Genomic DNA, 21443 nt, shown 5'->3' with positions numbered 1-21443 from the left:
ACTCCCCATCTAGTGCTCCATCCACTAAACAGCACTGCCTCCCTAAAGCCTCTTCCAGGACTGGGAGGCCCCTGTCTTTCTAATGTTAAGAAAGCATTGACTGAAACGGGATGTGTGTGTAAAATCACATTTGTGCATCATACAGAATCAAAAACAGGGCAAACACCCTACTTCTTATCTTGGTTTCCTTTAGAAACATTAAAGTGGCTTATAGAGGATTAAGCAATCCTTGAATGAGAGGTGCTAATCGAGTGTGTATGTAGTTTCTCTTTATACAGCTTGAAATGTACAAACTCCAGCACCAGAGCTTAATGGTCCATGGTATGTCAGGAGGGTCCCACGGTCTCAAACCCTCCCCTACCCTCACTGTGGCTCCAATACAACTAAATGAGTCTGCACTGAAGGGCCTGTATGCTCACAGGGGGGTCTCAGGCACCATCACGTCAGCAAGACACCATGTAGGCAGAAGGGGATGGTCTGTGTGGATCCTTTGAAGGCTGGGCCTTAATTAAGGTTCTGTCCATGTGGGTCTCTTTGCGAGATGAGATTAAGACGTTCTGAAATTATTTGAAAAGAACCACACAAGCCCAACCAGATAAAGTTGTGCCTTGGGGAACAGTTTTTATTTGTAGGAATAATCATCGTGCCATGGGGAAGCTGGAAGTACAATACCACACTAAGAAAAATGGTATGAAAAGTACAAAAATAAGGAATCCTATGTACGGCAGTAAATTACTAAAAATAAATATTGTAAACACACAAATAACAGAACAGCTGAAATCTACAGTCAATCGTTGCTGCTAATAGCTGAACGATCTTTGGCTTTAAATCAAATCTCCTCCGGCCCCCTAAGGAGCCCATTCTGAAGACCTCGTTAAGATGCACTTTTCTTTGTTTCAGGCCAATAAAAAGAGTCCAGACTGTCTCTGGGACTAGCTCACATTTTACAGGAAGTCTGTGAAATAACCTCTCTCTATCTGAAATATACTATGAATCTTGCAACACAGGGTCACCTCCAGAAGGTAACGCTCCATCTTTAATGACTGCTTTAAAGCAATAAGGAATAAGAATTCTTATCTCTCTCATAGCACTCTCCTCCATAGATCTCAAAGTGCTTTGCACAAGGATATGCATTATTATCCCCATTTTACAGATGGGGAAACCGAGGCATAGAGATTTTTTTTTTTTTTAAAGGCCCTAATTTTTAGTGGGATTGAACATCCACAAAGCCAGCTGAGTTCAGTTGGGGTTTTGAAGATATTCAATATATCTGAGAAAAGGTTATGCAGAGAATCAGTGGCAGAGTTGGGACTAGAACCCAGGTTTTCTGAGTCCTACTATCCACTGGACTATGTTGCCTCTGAAATATTCTACTGCAATTTAGAGATTTATTAGATCATGTGTGTTGCTTAAAGGCAGATTTCACTATAATTTGCCCCGGGCCTAGCTCATTCTGCTCCGAGATCGCATGTTAAGATTCTTCCTACCATGCACAATATTTTACAGTTTGTCAAATAAAAAATCCCATCCAAGGTAACAGCCAAATGAATAATTTGTAAGGTAGAAAGAATGATTCTCTCTCTTATACCTGGCAACTAACATCAGGGAGAAAATAGGTGCCGGCTTGCTAAAAGATGAACCCCTGCCTTTCTGGAGAAGAAATAAACCTTACATCAAAGAGAACAAAGAAAATGCATCTTAATCGGAACAAAAAATAAGCCACCCTGAAAAGTGTTGCAAAATTTTCTTAGTGGAGGAAAGACAGACCAGTGTTGAGAATCAACGCCTGTCAACATGATCTGATCTTCCTTTCTCATTTTGACACACATGAATATAACATCCCATTGTAATTTCTGGTTTAGAAGTTACAATCCCGCTTTGTTGTGTGTCTCAGTTCCATTTCACATTGGCCAGCTTCTGAACCAAGAACAACGTCCTCCTGAAAAAGCTGCATTCACAACCTGCCATCAGCTATAAATTCTTAATACAGTTCTCCTAGCTCCTAAACTGGAAGGAATGGTAAGACAGCAGCGGCTTTCTACATGTACTGATGCTTTCTCTTTCGATACAGAAATGTACACAAACTGTACTCTTAATGCGAACAGAGGAAATATTCTGCATAGAGACAACTGAGCCATATGCCGAAGACGTATTTTCAGTTACATGGTCTGGAGATGATCTGTATGTTTCAAGTATAATTTTTGTTTCAGGTGAACTGGGAACACATTGGATTCTGGTTTGTATCTGAGTCAAAGTGGGCATGAAAAGAGGGCAGGAGCCTCTGCTGCAGCTTAAGTCAAGTGTACCCAGTGCATCCCTAAGAAGCTGTACAGGGAGGTACAACAGGCAGTGTTTTTAAGAGAGATGGGCCCTGAACTATCCACCCCAGATCGAAATTTTGGGGAAGCTTGGAGACAGCCTTCGCAACTAGCCCATTGCTCTGTAACTGGGCAAACCCAAAACTCAGATGGGAATTCCCTCTGAACTTTGAGAAAGTTTAGATCTGGCTCCCATAACTTGGTAGCATAGAGATTTTAAAACAATACTTCCCACATGGAAAGGCTTTCCTTTCGCACTCAAGAGCTCCCACCTCTTTGCAGATCTCATTTGAACCTACGTTGGGGAGAAATTCCAGGAGCCACATAAGTACACACTTGTCAGGACAAGAAAGCTTGAAGATAGTTGTGAGCTCCTGGGAACTTATCCTGCCGCCATTAAGCCTGTTCCATTTGCAAAAGAGCAGGTAGTTGGTGCTGAGCACCTCCTAAAACGTGCCAAGAAGCCCTCCACTCCCTAAGTCAATGGGAATGAAGGGTGCTCAGCAATTCTGGATCTGACCCTCATTCCAAGAGCCTAACGTAGCTTTCATATAATAGCAGGGTTGGAAGGGACCTCAGGAGGTCATCTAGTCCAACCCCCTGCTCAAAGCTGCACCAATCCCCAATTTTTACCCCAGTTCCCTAAGTGGCACCCTCAAGGATTAAACTCACAACCCTGGGTTTAGTAGGCCAATGCTCAAACCACTGAGATATATCTCCCCTCCTTCCTTACTCACCCAATTAAGTGCCATTGACTCCAATAGGACTACTCACCAAGGCCCAGATCCAGCAAAACACTAGCACCTACTTAGCTTGAAGTGCATGAGTAGTCCCATTGACATCATGAGATTGCTACTATGCACCTACTTCAGGGGGCACTACAGGGCCGAGCTCTGGAAAGCACTTAATCTAATGCCCATTTAAAACAAACAAACAAACGGTGAAAGGACTTCCATTCACTTCAGTGGGCATTGGGATGGTCCCATAAGCAAGGGGTGAAGGACCATGGCTAGGGGCTGGTTCCATCTTGCAACCCCTTATTCATGCACAGTGCCGTAACAAGGGGGAGGTGAGTGAGGCACTTGCCTCGGGAGTGCAAAGTGGGGGGTGCAGCTAAGCCGTGATCAGCGGTGCTTCGGCGGCAGCTCTACTGCCGCCGCTTCTTTGGCGGCAGGTCCCTGAGTCCCTCTCGGAGGGAAGGACCTGCCGCTGAATTGCCGCCGCCGCCTAATTCATTCTTCGGCGGCAATTCAGCAGCGGGTCCTTCCCGCCGAGAGGGACTCAGGGACCCGCCGCCGAAGAGCCTGGAGCTGGCCCTTGCCTCGGGTGCAAAAATTCCTTGTTACGGCTCTGTTCATGCAAGTCAATCCACTCGCGTCAATGCAACTCCTCAGGTGAGAATGAAACCATTTGCACAGTCGTAACCCACTCTACTGCAAGGAAAGGGAGAAGCCAACATTGCCAAGCCCTGGAATCAGCAGAACACTTAAACATACCCTTAAGTTTAAGTGTGTGCTTATAACCCCTTAAGTCACGTGCCCAAGTGCTTTGCTGAACCAGACCCCAAATCAGCTACAAAGAGGGACTGCCCTGGCACCCACTATGTCATTGATTGCAAAGAAAGCATCTGTGGTAAAAGTGAACTCATTCACTACTGGTGAAATAGAGTGTATTTCAAAAAGAGGTACACTGCTGGATAATTCCTTGTCTTCAAGTTTATAAATATACCCACCGACTGTAACCCTCTTCACTGTACAGTAGATATAATCAAAGCAAAAATGCCTTGATCAGTAGGCAAATACTAGTAATCCCAGTAAAAGAATAACACACAACTGCTTGGTATTGGATTATATGGTTTTCTGTTTTGTTTTTTTAAAAAAGATAATTTATTTAAATTCATCTAAAGTTTCTAAACTGGAGGATTTTCTTACATTATTTCTGTACACACCATTTTTGATTTTTCCATTTATTTTATATTGTAATCTTGTAGCTTATAAAAAATATAAGCATTTAAAATGCCAAGAGACACGTGTGGCGTGCTTTAAAATGGCGCTATTGGCATTGACAGCCACATAGAGATTCTTTTGGTAAAGAAGTTACCCCAAGCAGTATAAAAATATACAAAAAAAACCCCAACCCACACACACACAAAAATTCTATATCCCTCCAAACTGATGGTCAGTTTGAGGTTTTCACGTGTACATCACCAGACATGTGTTACCTCGTGTTAAATATTTACAAAAAAGTTTATGTGATTCCTCACTCACCCCCGCACAATTGTGTGTGTGAATTTGCTGGTTTTGGAAACAAGAAATTGCAGAATTTAATCCGTCTGCACAGTTTTCTGTTGGCAAAATTATTAACTCTTTATCATAAAAAGCGAAGTGGTGGGGAGAGTTCTGCTGCACAGAGCAAACCTGCCGTTAGCTTTGGGGACGCCAATTTGGAAAACCAGGATTTTGATATTTGGGGTCACAAAATTACCCTTATTTCTTTGCCACTGAGCTCCTGTACCCACACACGTGTTTAACTATAAGCAGGTGAGTGCTGCCATCAACGGCAGTGGGTTACTCATGTGCTTCAAGCAAAACACGGTGCCTGTTTGCAGGACTGGGACCAATTCTTGTAAGCAATTTGGACCTGAACCCCAACACCTGATGAAGTCAATGGTAAAACTCCAGTTGCTTTCAATGGGAGCTGGAGGTGGTGGTGAAGAATAACATATATTTGCAGAATAAAATGTTTAACCCTTTAGATTAGAAACAGCTAGGGCCTAATCCTGGTTTATTCCAGTGAGTAACCAAGGACCTGCTCCTTCACTGCTAAAGTCAATGGGAATTTTGTCATTGACTTCAGTGTAAGCAGAATTAGGATCGTGCTTGCCTCAATAGGGGCCTGCTCCCACGAGCAATGATTACTCACGAGTCAGAACAAGCAGGATCAGACTCTGAACTGACCAATTAATTTGTTCTCTGGCCGCCACTATTTCTTTTAGTGCACTGAATACATGGCCTTCATACTTCCATTTCCCCTGATGATACAAGACCTGAAATGACTGCACCCCTCCCATACAGCTGTCCTCAGAAATTTCAGTCCTTCCACTCTGCTTCCAGTTATTTTAATTAATAATAATAAAAGAGCATTCTGCGCTAGTCTCTCAAACCACATTAAAACTAGTCAATAACAATCCCCGTTCATGACTATATACATAAAAGACGTAAGATCTCTCGAAACATAAATACAGTGCATAAATCCAGACGTGACCTATGGGGTTTTTACGAATAAAGATACAGAGCTAGTTCACAGACAAAAATAAAACCAAACTCACCACATCAATTGAGGGCACAGTGTTGAAACGGTTGTGGAAGAGAAACCATTCACTTCAGCGATGGTTTTTTCTATGTACGCATGCGCCAGTAGGGGTCGCCATTGGCTACACATGTCAAGTACTACATTTAATTGATAGAGGAGAAGCTGGGAAATGGGACTACACCCTGAGTCCCCAAGTATTTCCAGGCACATGCTCTGCTGGTCGAATTAAAGAAGCACCTTTAACTCGCTCCAGCAGGTACTTTAATATTACTCACCACTCCATACGAACACTTTGTATCCTTCGGCACAGATTCAAACGCACTGGTTTAAATGCTGCACCCTGTGCTTTTAAGAGCGTTACCATGACTTTCATGGAAATAATACAGCCTTGATCAGGGTAAAAGACTAGTGGAGGTCTTTAACCCAATCTTAAAAGAGGTTTTGCTTTCTAGTGTGCTTATGTTAAGACTTGGACATCTACAAATAGGTATTGTTTACTATCGAAGTGACAATGCAGTGTCTTGATTGCTCTGGCATTATCCTTCTAGTGCTACAGAACAAACATCATTGTGACTGGGGAGGGAGGTTTAGTATTTTAAATAGGCTGCGGTGAAACAAAAAGGGCTTTGACTGGAAACGTAGCTACACGCCCTGACGACACTTTTAGCTTTACTCGATAGGTAGTTTGATGGCATGCAATAGAACTCCTAAGAAAATAACTTCCAACACACGGCATCTCAGGTCTCAGTGGTGGTATCTCGATAGAACAAGTAAAGCTAAAAATCTGCGTGTTGAGGAGCAGGAGAAGGAGTGTGTGTTGGAGGGTGGGAAGGGGTCCGCTGGTTTTGCTCTGTTAAATCCAAGCGTTCAGAACAACTCCTCTTATCGCTGCCCGGCCTCCCGGATCCGGCACGCCACCGCCGTGATGAGTGCCGCCCCCTTGCCGCTGCCATCTTCTGACTGGAGGAAGGTCACTTCGCACTTCGGGGTCAGCTGCTTCACTGTTTCGTGCATGATGGAGGAGAAGCTGCAGTGGGTGGAGGAGGACAGGAGTGAGTATATCTATGATGCTCCCCATCTCAACCCTAGATTTTGGCCTCAGTTCATTTTAATCTCGGCTAAGAGGATGGTCAGAAGAACAAAGAACTCCCACAATGACCACCTGGATGAATCAGCTGTGGGGAATGAACTTGAGACCTCTGGATCTAACCGCATGGACTCTACTGTGTAAGCTAAAGGAGTAAGGCACCCATCAACCTCTCTACGTGGGCAGCCAATAGATGGAAACAGGGACCCACTCTGTATTGAGGTGGGTTACATTAGACACCATCTAACAGTATAAACTTGGACCTGAGCAGTCAGGCTGTGGACTAGGGAAATCCTCTGGGACGCAGTGAGGAACAACACTTCCCAGTCCTGCAGAGAGCCATTCCATGCCACTAGAACAGCCTCAGGGCTATAGCAGTTGGTACCTGCTCTTCGTGAACGAGAACACGGGTCTGTATAGCAGCAGCTCCACTGGCCTCCATGCTCCTTCTACCACTTCCCCTGGGTTGGTAGCTAAGGAGGCTGGGTTTAGCTCAGTGAGTCTCCAGCATGATGGACCCAAGGGGGTAAAGCACCTTTCGTCCCTGACTTTCGAAAAGCTGAACTTTTCAAAATGGCATCCTCAAAGCTGATCTAGCCCACGATGCACTGCACTAACTGCACAAGCCATCCCGGGGCAGAAGGAAGAATGCTTCCTGAGCCCTGCACTGACCCAGTTAGCAATGATAATGTAGACATAGCAACACAACTATTCACAAATGAATGTCAGTCATAGAAATCCAAGACCGGCTGGATACAGTCTTTAAAGCATGTCTCATGGTCTCAAAAGTAGATCTCCCAGCCCTTTGCTAAGTGACCAAAGACAAGGGTGCTTCTACCCCTTCCATGCAGAACATATTCCATCATCTAATGGATCACAACTTCACCCCACCCCCCCATCCACCCCAGGTTTGGCCTATTAATTTCATCCAACTGTTTTAGGGCTGGTTGAGAAATGGTCGCATATTTTTGGCAAAAGATTTAGAACCAAAAATCTCAATTTTACATGGATTTTTTAAAAATTTTTCATCTCAATAAAGTAATTCGTTTTGATACAAATTTTTCCCTTTCATTCCTCTCCTTTTTCAGTCCCTTGGGAAAGAGAAAGGGGGAAAAACCAATACCCCAAAAGTGAACATTTATTCATTTCAATGCAAAGTCAATGTTTGGTTTCCACGGGGGAAAAAAAAAAAGATACCGAACAATATGAATATTTTTGGATTATCCAAAAAAAGGTGGATGAATAAAGTTTTCAACCAGCCCTGGTTCTTATGTCTGCCATTGTAGCCTGCTTGTGACAGTCATATCTGGCTGCCAACGTCTCCTTGGAACAACCTCTGACCTACGGGGACTCTCACCCAGGGTAACTTACTGAGGATGCAGTTTGTAGAGTGTCCCGTCCACACCAACTGTGACCTTAAGGAAGTCCAGCTTGCGGTTCTCCCGGATTTTATCCACCACCGCTGCCATACCAGCGCCACAGAGCTGAGCAGCACGCCTGGCTACCACAGTGCACACCTCCTTCACAATGATGCTGTCATCACATGTGCTCTCCAGGCCCAGGTGCTGGAGGATGGAGCGGACCTGGAGCAGGGCTAGGCAATCGCTGGAGGAAGGCAGACAGGGCAGGAGAGGCATTAGAGACCTAAAGAAAGCCTGCTGTCAACATCAGAATGCAGACACAGTCTGGACTCAGGATGCCCTTGGAAGTATAGTTCTAATCTAAAGAATGACGTTAATTCATTCCTTCTCGTGTAATAACAGCTTCTGCAGGCCAGGTTCTGCCTTCAGTGCAGCCCCACTGCTTGCACTGGGCGTAACTGATCGGAACTTGGCAAAGAATCCTGTCGATGATGCACAAGGAAGAAGAGATTTTCCAACTCATTCTCCTGCAGCTGAGCTGTCTCCACGGGGCTAAGAGAGTGAGAAGCAACCAGGTCTAGATTTTTAAAGCCTTATGCTTAACAATCTGTCCCACCTTGTATTTAGCTTGGATGCTCTGGTTACCACCTCTGGACCTGAGGAAGAACTCCGTGAAGCTCAAAAGCTTGTCCCTTCCGCCCATTCAAATTGGTCCAATAAAGGATAGGACCTCACCTGCCTTGTCTCATTTAGATTTTGAAAAGGTATTTAAGTGATGCTCCACTCAGCGCTGCAACACCTAAGAGACTTAGGAGCCAGGCTCATTTTCAAGAGCACCTAAGTCACTCAAAGTGCCTTTCAAACGTAATGCTTCTATTTGTCACTCAGATCAGCAGAGCTGACTGAATACCCAGGAGGCAGATATGTTGGGTAGTAAAGGGGCAGCATTTCCTGTACACTGGGAGTTCCAAAGAGGTCTAAGGAAATTAGATGCCCCAGTCCCACTGGATTTTAATGAGATCTGGGTACCTAAATCCCTTTGGCAACTTTGAAAATCCCTGTTTTTCCACTCAGCAGACCTCACTAGCGTGAACTAAGTTTACATCATAATCAGAGTGGTGATTTCATCATAAAGCCCCCGATTATGAGCGCAGAAGTAGCTCCTCCAGTTAACAATAGCTTGTTAATATCTAGTGCAGCGGGAATAGAGAGAACTCTGCACTCACAGCTTGGTTCATCCTCCACCACCCAAAAAACCCACCCCATGGACAGTGTTCACAGCCAGAGCCCTGGGATTCTATCCAGTTATTTACATGTACACCTAAGAATTTGGAAGAATTCTGGATCTAATGTGACTTGGATGAAATTCCACTGACTTCCTTAGAACTATATTACTAGATCACTCCCGGTTGCTGCTTGCGCTGCAGATGTTTGGAATCCCTTATGGAGTTTTACCGTGAGTGTCAATCAGGAATCAGAGCCTCTTCCTACCCATTTCCACCTCCCCCCCAGTGCTTTAATGGAGGACAGTTTTTAAAAACGGCAACAATTAAAGATCAACACCGCAGCTGAGCAACACATGCAAGGCAACATCCGTGAGCAACCACATAACAAACTGGAGCGTGTGCGCACAAGAAGGGAAATTATTTCAGGAAGGAAACAATGGGTCAGTGATATTACAAAAAAATAGAGATTAACAGTCATTGCCGTACGGGGGACTGGTTTTAATGCAGCATGAAAACCCTCGGCATGACATTGCTCTGCAAGAAGCAGATCCTGCAAGGGACTGTGCGGGGTAAGTGGGAGCTAGAATCCAGCAAGCTGCTGAATGCTGAAAACCACAACTGGGCAAAATGTTTTGTCTGACACTGGGTGGGGAGGGAAGGCGTGGGGGGCAAAAATAATACAGATTTGGCAACACACAAACATTTCGCCAATCATTTCAATTAAAAAAAAATCTGAAAAATATCCGTGTTTTGTTTCAAAATGTCCTTTAATTTTATTAAAAACTCAAAACGTTACAAAAAGGCTTGAAATCAAAACAAATTGTTCGGTTTCAGGTCAAATGAAACTTCGGTCAATGAACCGCATAGCAATTTTTTTTTCAATTTTTCCATTTGCCAGCTGTACTCAAGAGCTTGCTAAATTTCCCTGGATATACTTTCCCCAACTCGATTACATCCCATCTGTAGGCAAGGGGCAAGAATCTTCGTTCATCCACCTTCCCAACTCCTCCCTTCTGCGTCTGGAATCTCACCTCTCAATTTGAGACAGGAACTTGGTCTCGAATATCCCCCTGGTCTTCAGCCTTTCGGATATCCGCCCCCGGAACAGCAGCCCCCTCTTGGTGAAGTCGATCAGGATATTTCGGACAATCTCGCCCAGGTACATCCCGCTGATCATTTTCTCAAACCTGGAGTTGAAAAGGCACAGCTGAGCGTGGGGTAGGAAGGACAGGGTAGGGGGTAAGGCAAAGGACTGGGACTCTGGAGATCTTGGTTCCATGCTCAGCTCTGCCACAGATTCCCTATGTAATCTCAGGCAAGTCACTGAATCTCCCCCCCAGTGCCTCAGTTCCCCACCTGTACAATGAAGATAACAATCCTTCCCTATCTCGCAGGGTGCTGGAAGGACAAAACCCATTTACAATTGAGAGGCACTCGCCTGCCCTTCGTTGCTGTAGTAGCGAAGTACAAAGACAGCTTCAAATGGGGTGATTTGGAGGTGTCATCACATGGGCTGGACTCTGGCATCTGCATCATCTGATGTGCACTTAGAGGTTACTTAGTGGGAGGAGCCCTGCTCAGCATTAAGAACATGAAATGCTCAGCTGCAGTGGGGTGAGAACCACCTGGCTCTAGGATGGGGTTTGTAGAGGAATTCTAGGCTGCCCTTTAAATACTTTGCACCTCTCACGCACTTTCTTTCCAAGGATCGCAAAACTATGGGCTGGATTTTCCTGACACTTAACAAGGGTGCAAATCAGTGTAAACGCCACAGACTTCAGCAGAGTTACTCCTGATTCGCACCTGGGGGCGAGTGAGAGGAGTATCCGGCCCAGTGAGTTAAACCTGACACCATTCCTGTCAAGTTGTAGCATGATCCCACCATGCTGTGGGTGGAAAACAGAGGCACAGAGAGATGAAAAAGAAACATCCCAAGTTCTAGCCTTGGTTTATTTTAAATTCCGCCGAGGTGATGGTCAGAAAAACGGGGAGGAATCTTTATGATGCTCAGGTACCATGTAATGAAGCTAATGGGACAAATCCTAGCCCCTGGCCGGTAGCCCAGGATGTGCTAGGCCAGGGGTTCTCAAACTGAGGGTCGCGAGGTGATTACATGGGGGGTCGCGAGCTGTCAGCCTCCACCCCAAACCCCACTTTGCCTCGAGCGTTTATAATGGTGTTAAATATACAAAAAAGTGTTTTTAATTTATAAGGGAGGGGGGTGTCATACTCAGAGGCTTGCTATGTGAAAGGGGTCACCAGGACAAAAGTTTGAGAACCACTGTGCTAGAGAGATCCCTTAATGCCATGTGTTCTCCAAGAGAGTGTGGAAAGCATGACTGTCTTCAAGGCCCTGCACGCGCACGCGCACACACACCCACACCCACACACCTTTGTTTCCCGGCATTGAGAGAAAGTTCATCCACCGCCACATCGAATTCTGTCCGGAAGTCATCCAAGCAGCCGTTGTCCCCGAACGCCCCCCACTCCATGTTAATGCACATTCTGCCCTCTTCACCCTCCACCAGCTCCACGTTCCTCATCTCCTCCATGTAGCAGGCATTGCTGCCCGTGCCTGTGGCAGAAGAGCACAGAAAGGTCTAAAGGCTCATGAAACATCTCTTGCTTTGAGGGGAATACAAGGGAAAGCAAAAAAAGGTTGGAAGATAAGAGTTGTACTACTACTGGTAGTTAATAGAGACTCGTTCAGCTCAAGCAGGGGAGAGACCAATCCCAGACGCTGTCAGTGCCTGGTGTAGCATACAGCTGTGATGTCTATAGTGTGCAGTCACCCATCTATTACTATATATGATCTGTTGCTATCATCTTACCTGCTAAATGCTGGGGCAGGGGTGGGGAACCTTTTTTCTATGATGGGCCATTGACCCACAGAAAAAAAAAAAAAAAAAAAAAATCAATCGCTGGCCACACACAAGAATCATAGAATATCAGGGTTGGAAGGGACCTCAGGAGGTCATCTAGTCCAACCCCCTGCTCAAAAGGATCACAAAACCATGGGTTGGATTTTCCTGCCACTTAACAAGGATGCAAATCAGTGTAAACGCCACAGACTTCAAGTAACAAGAGTTACTCCTGATTCGCATCTGGGGGCGAGTGAGAGGCATATCCGGCCCAGTGAGTTAACCCTGACACCATCCCTGTCAAGTTGTAGCATGGTCCCACCAAGTAAAAAGCAACTTAAATTTAGTGGGGTTTTTTAGAGACAGAAATATAAAAAACTTTCAACTCACCCACCCGGGGGGGGGGGAGGGGCACGGAGGCTCAGGGCTCCCCCTGCAGCGGGGCGAGCCGGCGCTCGCAGCACCAGCCCTGCAGGAAGGCACTGGAACTTGCCACAGGCTGGATGAAATTAAGCAGCAGGTTGAATCCAGCCCATGGGTTGTAGGTTCCCCACCCCTGTGCTAAAGCTTGCTAAAAGTCACTTTGGCGGAATCTAAATTTTCCATGGGACCGTGTCGTTTTCAACAACAAAATTTTGCCAAGGAGAAAATGGACACGATTTCCATTTTGACATTTTTGGAACAGAATTTTGGTTTTTCTTTTCTAAACTGATTTTATATCATCCAAAAATTGGAAAAAAGTTGACATTGAAAGAAAAAGCCATTTAAATTGACCCCAAAGCAATTTTTCTCCAAAATTTTTGTTCCATGGAAATTTTGAAATTCGATGTTTTGTTCCAATTTGGAAGAAAAACAAATTTTGAAATAGCAGAAAATTCCAGTTCACGCTCTGCTGAAGGTCAAATATTCTGCTGACAATTCCACTTAAATCAATGGAGCCGGGGGGAGGGATAGCTCAGTGGTTTGAGCATTGGCCTGCTAAACCCAGGGTTGTGAGTTTAATCCTTGAGGGGGCCACTTAGGGATCTGGGGCAAAATCAGTACTTGGTCCTGCTAGTGCAGGCAGGGGGCTGGACTCAATGACCTTTCAGGGTCCCTTCCAGTTCTGTGAGATAGGTATGATCCGGTAGATCATTGCCCAGTATGAGTTCAGAGGTGCTAAAGTAAGAAGTTTTTTTTTTTTTTTGTTAGAAAGCGGGCAATAGGGGTTTTACTATTACTCTGTGCAGCCCTGTCAATGCAAATTTCACAGTCTTATGTGACACCTGTGTCTACTATCTCTGCAGCATCGCCTACACAACGGCCGTTCTCTTGAGCTTAAACAGCTTGGGAAAAAGCAATGAGCGTTACGTGAGCCTCTCAAGAATGAAGCAAGAAGATCACCCTGATGGCTTAGGCCTGTCAAAACATGCCACCCACGAAACCTAAAGTATTCACCAGGAGGAATTCTTTATCATTACCAGCATCCTTTATAGTCTTTCACCATGGAAGGTAATAAAGTCACATCTGCTTGTACCACATCTGAATTTGGTTCCAAATACTCAAGGAAATGAAGCTGATTGGGGGTGAGGAAGGGAAAATATTTCCACTGACTTTGCCATTTTTCACTAAAAATTCAAATATTTTAACATTTTTCCAACCACTGGTGGAAAATTCTGATGTGTACTAGATCTCCGGGGAATAGCTAAAAGATACAGGACATAAGGGGAGTACAGAATAGGAACGGGTACGGGGGAAGAGATTGGTTTGTTATGTTAAGCTTCAGTTCTTACCAACGATGAGCCCGACTTCACAATAAGGATCTTCATAACCACAGGTCATCATGGTGCCTACTGTGTCATTCACCACTGCTACCACATCCAGATCAAACTCCTGGGGAAGAAAGGGCTACTATGCATTATTCTGGAAGAACCAGCACCTTTTATGCTCCCTTTCACTGTTGCGTTCAGAGCAACATCCTCAACGTGAATGATGCAGAGCAGAAAGGGCCTGACTTTTTGAAGTCTCCCTATGTAGGTTTAATACAACTCCCATTACTGGAATCAAAGCAACTAAGGGTATGTCTACACTGCAATTAGACACATGCGGCTGACCCGTGCCAGATGACCTGAACTCAGGCTAAGGGGCTGTTTAATTGCGGTGCAGATGTTCAGGCTCGGGCTGGAGCCCGACTATTGGACCCTCCAACTTTGCAGGTTGGGAGGGTCCCAGAGCTTGGGCTCCAGCCTGATTCAGAACGTCTCGCTGCTATTTTTAGCCTCGTGGCACAGGACATGGACTCAGACTCGCAGACGTGTCTCCTTCCCCCCTAGTGTAGACTTACCTTAGATGGCCATATTTAGAACTTAGGACGGTTCATCTACAGAGCCAAGCACTTCAGGCCTCATCCAAAATACCCCAAACAAGGTAAAACTGCCTGTAACTTGGCTCATTTACACTGGCAGGTTGAAGAGCCGGGATGACCTTGCTACGGTTAGAACCTGCAGCTGTAAGAATTTCCCCTAATGCCCTTTTTCAGAGCATGTTATGTGTCCCCGAATTCACAGCAGCACAGCACACCTAAATCTGCTACCGCTGTCAGCTAGGGGACTTAGTCCAATGGCTCAAGCTGTAGAGACCCTTGCTCTTAGCTCTGAAGGTCCCGTGTCCAACCCTTAGTGAGGAGTAAGATACGACAGTCATTTAGCCATTTTCTGACCTTATGCTCAGCCAAGTAAATTTCCTTTCTAGCTGCAGTGAGAATTCCAAACAGATCTGGATTATCTGAGTGACTAGTTGCAAATTCTCCCTTTCATTCGTGCACTGATCGCTCAGATCAGTGGTCCCATGGATATTCACCTCTCTCCTATGAATAGCTTCTTTCAGCAGGTTCACCACATCTTCTCCTTCACAGCCAGTAGCTTTGAACCCTTTAGTCCATTTCAGGAGTATCCCCTTAACAAGAGAACAAAAGATACAATAAACCAGAGGGGAAGAGAGTGCAGAATAGTTAGCAGCAAGCAAAGACTTACAGTCACTTAAGATCTGCTCTGGTAAGAGTGCTCTTTATAGCTAAATCAGTTCACGTACACGGCTAAAGGGGACTGTAGTCAAGATTTAAGATTGACTCGTAGTTTTAGGTGCCCAACAGGTGGTAACTTAAAGGGTCTGATTTTGAGAGTAAGTCTATTAGCCAAGATGGTCAGGGACGCAAGCTCATGCTCGGGGTGACCCTAAACCTCTGACTGCCAGAGGCCAGAAAGGGAAGACAGGGGTGGATCACCCCAGCTGTCCTGTTCTGTACAACCCCTCTCTAGGCCTGACCATCACTGCTCTGACCACTAGGTCTGACCACTGCTTGCATCCCGGCCCATGACAGGAAACTAAGGAGAATCAGGGAATAATGTTGTGTTGCACCCTCTTTATCTTCATTTGATCTATTTAGATTGTAAGCTCTTTGGGGCAAGCACCTCTCCTTTGATGTGCCCAGCATTGCTTGTGGGTGGAATTAATAAAAACATACATAGTAATACAATGACATTTAAAAACTAATCACAGATGAGAGTATGACAAGTCACAGGACATCCCTCGATGGAGAGCAACCTGGAAGGGACAGAGATGAGGACCAAGAGAGTACACTTTGTGAAAGACATCCATGGGCAGCTATCCTCTGGTAGGATTTAGCCCCTGGATTGGTGGGGCACAATGAAGATGAGATTAGAATGGTCAGAGAGGTGCAAAGAGAATTTCAATAGTTAGGAAGGTAACTAAGGAGGAGGTTGATGATGGTCCATCTTGGAGCAGAACTGCTGTGCCAACGGTGTTCTGGAAGACTATAGAAGAGGGAACTACAATAGGATGGAAAGGAGTTAGGATATGATCAAAATTTCAGGTCAGGTAGGGTCAAGATAAGGAGAAATGTCTAGAGGTGGCAACAAGTGAGACAGGAAAAAGAAGTTTGAAAACAAGGATGTCATCTTCTAATCCTTCCCTCTGTTTCTGAACAGTGTAGCAATACAGGCTAGTTAGTAGGTACAGATACCAGGTAGCTAGATATAGGTTACCTCATCAAGGTTATTCTGTTGGCAAGGGAAAGAGAAGGTGAATCCCATAGGAAGTGACACGCCCTTCATTCCCATGTATTCCAGGAAGTCCGAAATGCAGTGGACGATGTGATCAAACAGCTGTAGACAGACAACCAGAGGCAGTTGCTTTAATAACTGCAGAAAACTTGATTAAATACCAAGCTACCAGCTAAGTAAGAGTGTGTCTGCTGGTACTAGCAAAGGCCAATGGGCTACCACTTCAACTTAGCTGCATAACCAAGTAGTGAAAAATCGCTGTATATCAGACATCTCCTAAATTTTGACTAATATATATATTAGTCAAAATTTAGGAGATGCCTGAATCCAGAGTTTGGGGCTGGGTTACCCGTCACCCCTTCTGCAATGGGGTACAAACCCCACCCCCTCTCAGCCCCAAAGTTATCACCTGAAGTTTCAGGCTTTTCTCCTTCAGCCCCCTTTTCTTTATTTAAAAGATCTGTCTCTGCATTTCATGCACATGTTAAAAAACAAAACAAAATTCAACATTAATACAGTGTTCTTCACCCAGAGGAATGCAAAAGCACTTTACAAACTTAAGAGACACGTGCCTTATAGTGACAGGTTACAGAAACTCAATCTATTTGGTTTATCCAAGAGATGGTCAAGAAGTGACTTGATTATGGCGGGGAGGGTTAGGGGAGAATCTCCTTTTCTTAGAGCCTTGTTTTGCTTGTTTTTTCAGATTCAGGTGATGGGTCTATTAAGTTTCAGGGACAAAGCAAGAGCTTGAGCGGTCAGGCTGGCTGCTAGAACAGCTGGATTCCTTGGAAGAAGGCCTTGTGACAGGAGATATGGGCAAGGATGGATTAACAGAGCCACATGGGCGTCATATAGTCAATGCAAGATAGGAATGCTGAATGCAGGGGGCTGCTCTACACCAATGGACCTGGGCCCATGGTTTTGATCTTACTCTGCCACCGGCTGTGAAATATTAGCAAGGCTTATTTCTTCTGTCTTTTAACAGGAACAAAGCTACCAGCTGAACTGAGACACAAAATCTCATCCTCTTTCATGGTCTGAATAGTCACATGGAGTTAATACAGCACACCTACACCCTGCTCCCATTCTGCTGGACTGTGTAATTTCAGATCCCAAATCACACTATAATAATAGCATTTCTGTAGAACTTTTCACCCACAGATGTCAAAGCACGTCACAAAGGTGGAGCGGTTTCACCACCCCATTTTAAAGACTGAGACACGTAAGGGGCCTGTCCAAGGTAACAAACAGGCTGCGGCAAAAGCCATGGCTAGAAGCCAGGTCCCCCTGCTCCCACCCCGTACCCTAACCACCAAGACACTTCAGGTGAGACACCACCTCTTCTTTCAAGCTGGCCCTTGCTCACCTCCTCTCCTGTCCCCTGCATGATCTCCTGCGGGATTGAGTAGATCTTATTGTGCATCTCAACGCCACGCCTAATCCCATTCCGCACACGCACCAGCAGCACACGGAAATTCGTTCCCCCAAGATCCAAGGCCAAGAAGTCTCCTTTTTCTGAAACCCAAACGAAGGCAGTTACCACACTATCCACAGCGGCTGCCAGTGAATGATGTGCCCAGATCACCCCAAAGACCCAGCCAACCCCAACCTCTCATCTACAGGCAGTGGAGCAACCAAGGAATGCGAAGTAAAGGAGAGTAGGCAGGACAATGGGCCTGGATATGGGGGGGTTAATTCCAACCCGTGGAAACTGAAGCCATGGGAGTTAAACCAGTGAGAGATCAGAATCCTCCCTCTGAACTCTTCTGGAGAATCGGAATGAACCATGGATGACCAATTCTCCTTCCCCATTATGTTATGTACTATGACAATGCATAGAGATCTCAACTGAGATGAGAGCTTCTCTGTGCTAGGTGCTTCAATCTAAATGGACAAGACAGAGAAAGTGTGGGAGGGGAAGCAGGGGCACAGAGTGTGGAAGTGACCTGCTTATGGTCATGCAGCAAGGTCAGTGGGAGCATCAGGAGTAGAACCCAGATGAACAAAGTCCTAGTCCAGTGCTCTAGCCACTTGGCCACGTTGCCTCGAAAGCTGTTCAGGAACTTTCTTTGCTTCAAAGTGTGCATTGGAAACCCAACTGCATGCGCAAATCTGAAGTCCACAAATCCAGGGCTACAAGTTCCCAGAGGGCCACCCTGTTCCTCAGTGACTCATGTTTGTTAATGCCTAGCGCCAGTACGAGAGTCCACTCTGATATGGCGCCCGAGTGGATTAGGCAGCACATAGGCACCGACTCTGGGTGCTCTGGGGCTGGAGCACCCATGGGGAAAAATTAATGGGTGCTCTGCACCCACTGGCAGCCAAGCTTCCCCGTCCTCGCCTCCTTCCTCCTCTCCCTCCCTCACAGCGCTTCCCGGCCCCCCAAACAGCTGTTTGGCCGTGCTTAGGATTTTCTGGGAGGAAGGGGGAGGAGGCAGAGAAGAGGTGGGGCAGAGGTGGGGACTTGGGGGAAGGGCTGGAATGGGGGTGGGGGAAGGGCAGTGCAGGGGCGGGAAGAGGTGGGGGAGGGGTGGGAAGGGAAGTCGGTGCCTATGAGGTGCCGATCCAAACCTTTAAATACAAAGGAGCTCAGATTGAAGGTTCTGGCCCCTTTACAGCCTGATGTTCTAACCAGCAGGGGACAGGAGTGTTCACACACACAGTATGATACCTGTTCCATCTGGAGTGGCACACACGTAAGTGGGAAGCATTTTCACAGTGGCGTCCAGGTGCGATGCTTTGCTCAGTCCCCTGTCCATCTCTATCCTCAACCTATTCTTCACCTCCAGCAGCTGCTCATGGCTCAGCTTCAGGGCTTCAAGGGTCTTCTGCCTTGCCTTATGCTGGGCTGCTAGCCTGTAGGCCACCGCCGTGACCATAGCGGCCCCTTTGCCGCTCCCGTCTTCTGAGCGAACGAATCGGATGTCGCAGTCTGGCAGCAGCTTCCGCACTGTCTTCTGAAGGCGTCGAGCAAAACTGCACAGGACAAAGGCGGGAGTGAGTATCACCCACTCAGTGTGGTACTCCAGGCCCCTCTACTGGTGGCTGGCCCGCATATAGACACTGACAGCTCGCGGAGGTTCATGCTTTTAGATCCAGAGGGCCCAGGTTCGATCCCTGTTGCCTACCCTCACCCAGCCTTACACAAAGCTAGACCTCATTTAGGTCTGTAGCCTTGCAAGATCTTATCCATTGATGGACAAGCTTCTGAAGGCCTTTTCCTGCAGCTTTTTAACTTCTTCCATGCCCGCCTGTAAAGCCCTTTCACTCAATGCATTTTTACAAACATTAACACTGGTGGCACCTCAGACTGGCAGGAAAGCTGGGAAAATGGAGTCCCAGAGGCCTGGCACAGCTAGGATTAGAACCTGTTTGTAGGCTCATGCCCTATTCACTGGACTACACTGCCTCTCAGATTGCAATCTACGAGGGTCCAATTCCCAGGCCATGCAATCTATTAAAAGCTACTTGGCTTATTCCTTAACTGATACACTACTGATCTGGGCTGTGAACAGCATACCGGACTCTCACTGACTTTACTGGGAGTCACAGCCCTTTAAGTGCTCTGGGATTGGGTTGCTTTAAACTCCATCAAGCTGCAGAATGACCCCCGGGGCCATTTCCTTGCAAACTCATTGCTAGCCTCACTTAGGTCCTCAGGCTTACTGGGGGTGCTTCTTGTACACCGAGCCATCCACGCCGACGGTGGAGCGTAGCCTGTCGACTCCTTTGTTCTCCTTGATCCGGCGCAGCACTGCGGCCAGGGTAGCACCACAGAGGTTCGCCGAGCGGGTGGAGACAATCTGGCAGATATGCTGGGTGGCTATGCAGTCTTCTGCAGATGGGTTCAACCCGAGCTTGGTCAAGATCTCGTGGGCTTTTTGTAGTCCTTCCTTCTCCCTGATGGTCAGGGAACAAAAAAAAAGGAGTTCAGTGGAGTAGCCTGAGATACTGTTGAGGTAACTTGAAGTATTATAGGCCCAAGGTTTCTGCCAGTCCCACCTCTTATCCTAGAGGTTAATGAAATCATAGAAATGTAGGACTGGAAGGGACCTCGATAGGTCATCTAGTCCAGTCCCCAGCAGTGAGGCAGGACTAAGTATTATCTAGACCATCCCCGATAAGTATTTGTCTAACCTCTTCTTAAAAACCTCCGGTGATGGAGACTCCACAACCTCCCTTGGTAAATTTGTTCCAGTGCTTAACTACTCTTAAGAGGGTGATAAGTGACAGCCAACATGGATTTGTCAGAACAAATCATGCCGAACCAACCTAATTTCCTTTGACAGTATGACTGGCCTAATGGATGGATGGAAGGAGTAGGTGTGATATTTCTTGATTTGAGCAAGGCTTTCGAAACGCCTTAATGGGACTAAGTCGGGTGGACCGGACGATCTTCATCCGAGAATATTGAAGGAATTGGCGCGGGAAATAGCAGGCCCATTAGCGACTATATTTAATGAATCTGTAAACTCGGGGGTAGTCCCGTCAGACTGGAGAATAGCCAATGTGGTTCCTATTTTCAAGAAAGGGAAAAAAAGTGACCCGGATAACTATAGGCCTGTTAGTTTAACATCAGTAGTGTGCAAGGTGCTGGAGAAGATTCTGAAAGAGAAACTAGTTGAGGACCTTGAAGTTAATGGCAAATGCGATAAATTACAGCATGGTTTTACGAAGGGCAGATCGTGCCAAACGAATCTGATCTCCTTCTTTGAGAAAGTAACGGACTTATTAGATAAGGGAAATGCGGTGGACCTAATATACCTGGATTTCAGTAAAGCGTTTGATACAGTACCCCATGAGGAACTATTGGTTAAAATGAAAAACATGGGGATCGATATGAAAATCCAGAGGTGGATAGGGAATTGGTTAATGGGGAGAATGCAGCGGGTCGTATTAAAGGGTGAATTGTCGGGTTGGAGGGAGGTTACTAGTGGAGTGCCTCAAGGTTCGGTTTTGGGACCCATCTTATTTAATCTATTTATAACTGACCTCGGGACCGACTGCAAGAGTGGGCTGATAAAGTTTGCGGATGATACGAAGGTGGGAGGAGTTGCAAACTCGGAGGAGGATAGGGATACTCTGCAGGGAGACTTGAATGAGCTTGTGAATTGGAGTATCAGAAATAGGATGAAATTTAATAGTAAAAAGTGTAAGGTGATGCACTTGGGGACGAATAATAACAATTTTAGTTACAAGATGGGGACGCATTGG

The 21443-nt window shown here is 46.0% G+C and overlaps 1 protein-coding gene across 2 annotated transcripts in view; it reads right to left on the bottom strand.

The window, feature by feature from the left end:
• Nucleotides 1-596: 596 nt before the first annotated feature.
• LOC128832412 (hexokinase-2) overlaps nt 597-21443 on the bottom strand; it is a 66850-nt gene continuing 46003 nt past the window's right edge. For both annotated transcript variants that reach the window (XM_054019773.1, XM_054019774.1), the window contains 10 exons: nt 19896-20129; nt 18901-19205; nt 17596-17744; nt 16209-16328; nt 15004-15099; nt 13938-14037; nt 11696-11879; nt 10336-10491; nt 8089-8322; nt 597-6657 (listed from right to left, as the gene is read on the bottom strand). In XM_054019773.1, coding sequence (XP_053875748.1) covers nt 6513-6657; nt 8089-8322; nt 10336-10491; nt 11696-11879; nt 13938-14037; nt 15004-15099; nt 16209-16328; nt 17596-17744; nt 18901-19205; nt 19896-20129 — 1723 coding nt within the window. In that variant the 3' untranslated portion in view covers nt 597-6512. The remainder of the gene's footprint in view (nt 6658-8088; nt 8323-10335; nt 10492-11695; nt 11880-13937; nt 14038-15003; nt 15100-16208; nt 16329-17595; nt 17745-18900; nt 19206-19895; nt 20130-21443) is intronic.

Source organism: Malaclemys terrapin, chromosome 2, assembly GCF_027887155.1.
Source record: "Malaclemys terrapin pileata isolate rMalTer1 chromosome 2, rMalTer1.hap1, whole genome shotgun sequence".
Lineage (NCBI taxonomy): Eukaryota > Metazoa > Chordata > Testudines > Emydidae > Malaclemys > Malaclemys terrapin.
The sequence above is the reverse complement of the archived record's forward strand: the minus strand, read 5'-3'. Positions and strand labels throughout refer to the sequence as shown.